Below are 4,209 nucleotides of genomic sequence, written 5' to 3'. Positions count from 1 at the left end.
ATCATCTAGTGGGTATCATCTCTCTGGGGTTTTCCCTTGGCTAGGGTTTCCCTAGTTAACAAATAATGGTGTTGCGAGTTCTCTTTATGTATGCTTATATTTACTGTTCAACATTGTTGGTTTACTTTCATATGCAAGTTATAAAGTAATTAACAATATTCAATTGTGGGCAAAAATTTGTAGAATACTAATTCACCCCCCCTCTTAGTATATTTATTTCTAATATATATATGTATATATACATATGCATATACACACACATGATATGTATATAACATATGCATATATTTATGCACACACACACACACACACACATGTTTATATACATATAAATTTTAATATATACATATACATATATGCACACACACACACACACACACACACACACACACACACACACACATATATATACACGTACATACATGTATATGACTTATATACATACATACAAAAAAACATATAAAATTTAACTAAAATAAAAATATTAGAGGATAAAAAATGAAAATGCATACCTTTTTCGAAGTTTGATGAGTCAGATGCCTATAGCTGTGCATTTCTGATCGAAATTATACACTCCATTGTCGAAAATGACATGTGGGGTCGAATATGAGCTTTTTAAAGCTTCCATTTTTTTTAATAGTTTCGATCAAAACTAAATCAGTAAATTTTGTTCGAAACTGGCTATCCCAAGACTGGAGTTAGCAAATTTCGTCTAGGCTTAGTAGTTTCGATAGAAACTACCTAGTTAGTTTCAATCAAAACTACGTGGCACCAATAGTTTCTATCGAAACTACACCCATAATATGTTTCGATAGAAACTAAATAGTTTCAATTGTAAATTTTATAAAACTTTCTATTGAAAGTATGAACATGAAATTGGTTGTTGTGCTATTTTGGAGGAATTTCTTCCTCCAAAAAAGTGTAACCCACTATTTTGGGTTCACCCATATAGGCAGGATATAATATCTTAACATAGTAGTCCTAACAAGACCGTAGGTTCACTTGTCAATGTATTAATTACTCCTAATTAAGTGAGTTACTCAAAAGGTGACATATTGCATCCTTAAGAAAAAAACCTCTTTAAGCTACAGTGAAGAGTTGTGGGTACCATCCCCAATACAGTACATTCTCCTGTAACCAAGGGTTTATGTGAGACAAAAAAAAAAATCATTGTGTTATGGTTGGCCAAACTTTTGTTATGTTTTATTGTTATTTACAAATTACAACATATTGGTTAAACTAAAAGAATGAACACTACTGGTTAACATTTAATGTGAATGAAAGTTTTAAGTTTATGGTTAAAAGATTAAATCAATAGTAGCTTCGTAATTATTTATTCATCTAACCTTTCCATTCAGCATACATGTCTTGTAAGGTCAAATTTAACTACTTTAAACATGACCTTATCTATAAAGTTTATAACCACATATGATTGACATAAGAAAGTAACTTTTGAGAATTTGTTCACCTTTTTCTTTTGGATATTTGAATGTGGCATCTGCAAACATCTTTGAGGAGTATTTTGGTTGAATAGGTGAAAATATTGTGCAAATAGGAGTTATCTTGGTCTTTGTTTCATGTCACATGTGTATTTTTAGAGAATTGACTATTTATACTTTAATCCTTTACCAAAGTTGTACTATCTTGAAAATTAATACAGATTATTGATCAAACACCTTTTCAGATAAAATTTGACTTCTTTTAACATGATGTAAAGTGTACAACTGATTTGACCCACACCTAAGTGACATGAGAAAGTACAATTTAGAATATTTCCACCTTTCATTCTAGATAGTTGAATGCATTAAGGTGGTGTCTAGATTATTTCAAGAAGTTTAATTATTTCAATGGGCAAACATGTTCTTCAAGTCAAGCCCCTTGATTAATTGAGTCACTCGAGTTGAAAAAGATGAAAAAGAACAATAGCAAACATAAATATAAATTATATAAAGATGAAATAAATATAATTTTTTAATTTTTCTTTTAAAATTGAAATGTACTCTAATTTTTTTTTTTTCCTTGATATTTTATGATTATAAGTTAGAATACACAGCAAATACAATGCAATATAACACATGAAACATATAATAGATCAACTTAATATAACCATAAAAAAAGTACAACTAAATTAAAATGTTTTGATCAAACATATTACAACATATATCTTAACCAAAATTTGTCCTCCCAATAAGCACATATGATCTTTTCCCTTCGAAGGAATCCCTATGACCAATTAATTGAAGCTCTCATCTCTTAAATTATTTTTATTTGATTAAAAACAGCTATTGAACAGGGGACTCATCTGTTACAAACAAAACAACTATGAACATGAACATGAAGATCCAAAGAGTTAAAAACCTTCTGTTAAAAATCAAAGCTGGCCCTGAAACAATCCAAATATGAAGCATAGATTGGAGAAGTGTATTGATTAGAACAAGACAAGGTGGTGAGGAGAACATGTAGAAGAGCTTACAGGAGGTCCCACAAGGTGCCCCCATTCTCATGTGGTGAGAGCTTTGAAGTCGTTTGATTCTCTAGTTGTACATGACTATGTTGAGTTTCTTGTGTGGGAGAATATAAGCTTTCAACCCCAAATTCCCCTCCCAATTCATTCTCTCCGATGAGGGACAAAAGATTGGACTGTTGTAGATGCGTGGATAATAGTTGAGCTTGGGCTTTGGCCAGTTGGGATTGCAGTACAAATATGTGATGTTGCAGCTGAGAAATGGCTCCAGCGCACCCATAGACGGGGTCTCTAACCCTTGCGTTTGCCTCATACACCATGCTACTTACCGCATCCGCTCTACACTCCTCCGGAAGAGGCTGCAAGACAGCAATATTGGTTACATGTTATATCCATTCTCCTTCACATAACAATAATAGTAACTTGCTGTGTAATAGAGACCAAAAACAATAATAATAATGATGATAATTGAATTCACTTTCACCTGAAGCATTTTGATAATGTTACAAGCACCAAATACTCTGTGTGCAATAGCAAACTTTTGAGGATCATCGGGAGGAAAGTAAGGAGCCAACACACACGTATCTGCGTCGCATCTTCTCCTCAAAATCTTACACGCGGCGCATGGGGATGCAATCTCAGCTCTCTCCTGCTCTGCCAGTCCCATATCTGCAAAACATTCATATACCATTTACCAATTAATATAATGCTGTAGATGTACTACTTATGCAGGGTGTTTTCTGTTAGCTTTGGATGAGTGGGTTCTCGCTCTTAATGTGGAGCTGTGGTATCAAAGTGCGTTGATGGTGATATGGCGGCTCTTCATTCAAATCCTTCCACACAGATATTTCACCTTTATCGAAATCCAGAGTATGTTATCTGTATTTAAAAAAGAATGAAGGGCAGACATCAAATCAAGAGTGTTTTGAATGGAATTTGATAGTGTACCTACGTAACGTATGTGGAAAGAACACCATTATCCGCCGTCTGAACTCAGTCATGAATAGAATTGAAGAATTCTAAGGTCACGAGGTCAAATGTAGCTTATATTATTATTATTATTATTATTTAAAATTTTGATGTTAGAATGACCGTTTGGCAAGGTTATGAGTTGAGGAAAGAAAAAGTAATTATCTAGAATTCATAGGCTCACTATCTTGGACTCAAAGTCAAGATTTAAGGGTCTTCATTCCATTATGGGAAACATAATTTTTGATAAACGAAAGTCTTTCATTCAATCTAGAATCATTTTTTTCTTTTTTAAAATTTAGAAATCTATTATCTAAAAAATAATTTTTGAATGACATGGAAAAACATATTGTGATAATAATTTACTTAAATTGAGTCTAGTTCATTGAAGTTAATAGAAAACACGTTACCTTATTAAAAAAAACAAGTTTTATAAAGTTTTCTTATTGCTAGTTATATAGCTTATGACAAAATCTAATAAACTACTATACCAAAAAATAATAATATTAATGAAAACGAGAGATTAAAAATAAGACCACAAGAACAACTAACCACTAACATATAAGAATGATTATTAAAAAAATTATTGTTTTTAAATAAATCAGTAATTCACAAATCTAAAATACATTATATTAAAAAATTTAAATCACTTTGACGCCTCAATTTTTTTTATTTTTATAATCAATCTAAATGTATTAGAATGATTAATACATCTTATAACTCCTACAATTCTAAATATGTTTCTAAACTTTGACTAAGATCAATATTTTCTTCCA

General features: G+C 31.5%; 1 protein-coding gene across 1 annotated transcript; it reads right to left on the bottom strand.

The window, feature by feature from the left end:
- Positions 1 to 2,335: 2,335 nt before the first annotated feature.
- LOC149572955 (LOB domain-containing protein 23-like) lies at positions 2,336 to 3,300 on the bottom strand. Its single transcript, XM_089814084.1, has 2 exons — positions 2,949 to 3,300; positions 2,336 to 2,823 (listed from the first exon to the last, which is right to left on the bottom strand). Exons 1-2 carry the CDS (start codon positions 3,153 to 3,155, stop codon positions 2,470 to 2,472), a joined length of 561 nt encoding a protein of 186 aa, XP_089670210.1. The 5' UTR covers positions 3,156 to 3,300; the 3' UTR covers positions 2,336 to 2,469.
- Positions 3,301 to 4,209: the final 909 nt, after the last annotated feature.

Source organism: Cupressus sempervirens, chromosome 2 (genome assembly GCF_028749045.1).
Source record: "Cupressus sempervirens isolate cs-2001-9-10 chromosome 2, ASM2874904v1, whole genome shotgun sequence".
Taxonomy (NCBI): domain Eukaryota; kingdom Viridiplantae; phylum Streptophyta; class Pinopsida; order Cupressales; family Cupressaceae; genus Cupressus; species Cupressus sempervirens.
The sequence above is the reverse complement of the archived record's forward strand: the minus strand, read 5'-3'. Positions and strand labels throughout refer to the sequence as shown.

Bases quoted from the DNA above. Each gene is read 5' to 3' on its own strand.
- LOC149572955 (XM_089814084.1), bottom strand. From the start codon at position 3,155: ATGGTATATGAATGTTTTGCAGATATGGGACTGGCAGAGCAGGAGAGA. The intron at 2,824-2,948 runs GTGAAAGTGAAT...GCTGTCTTGCAG, and splicing joins ACATTATCAAAATGCTTCAG to CCTCTTCCGGAGGAGTGTAG.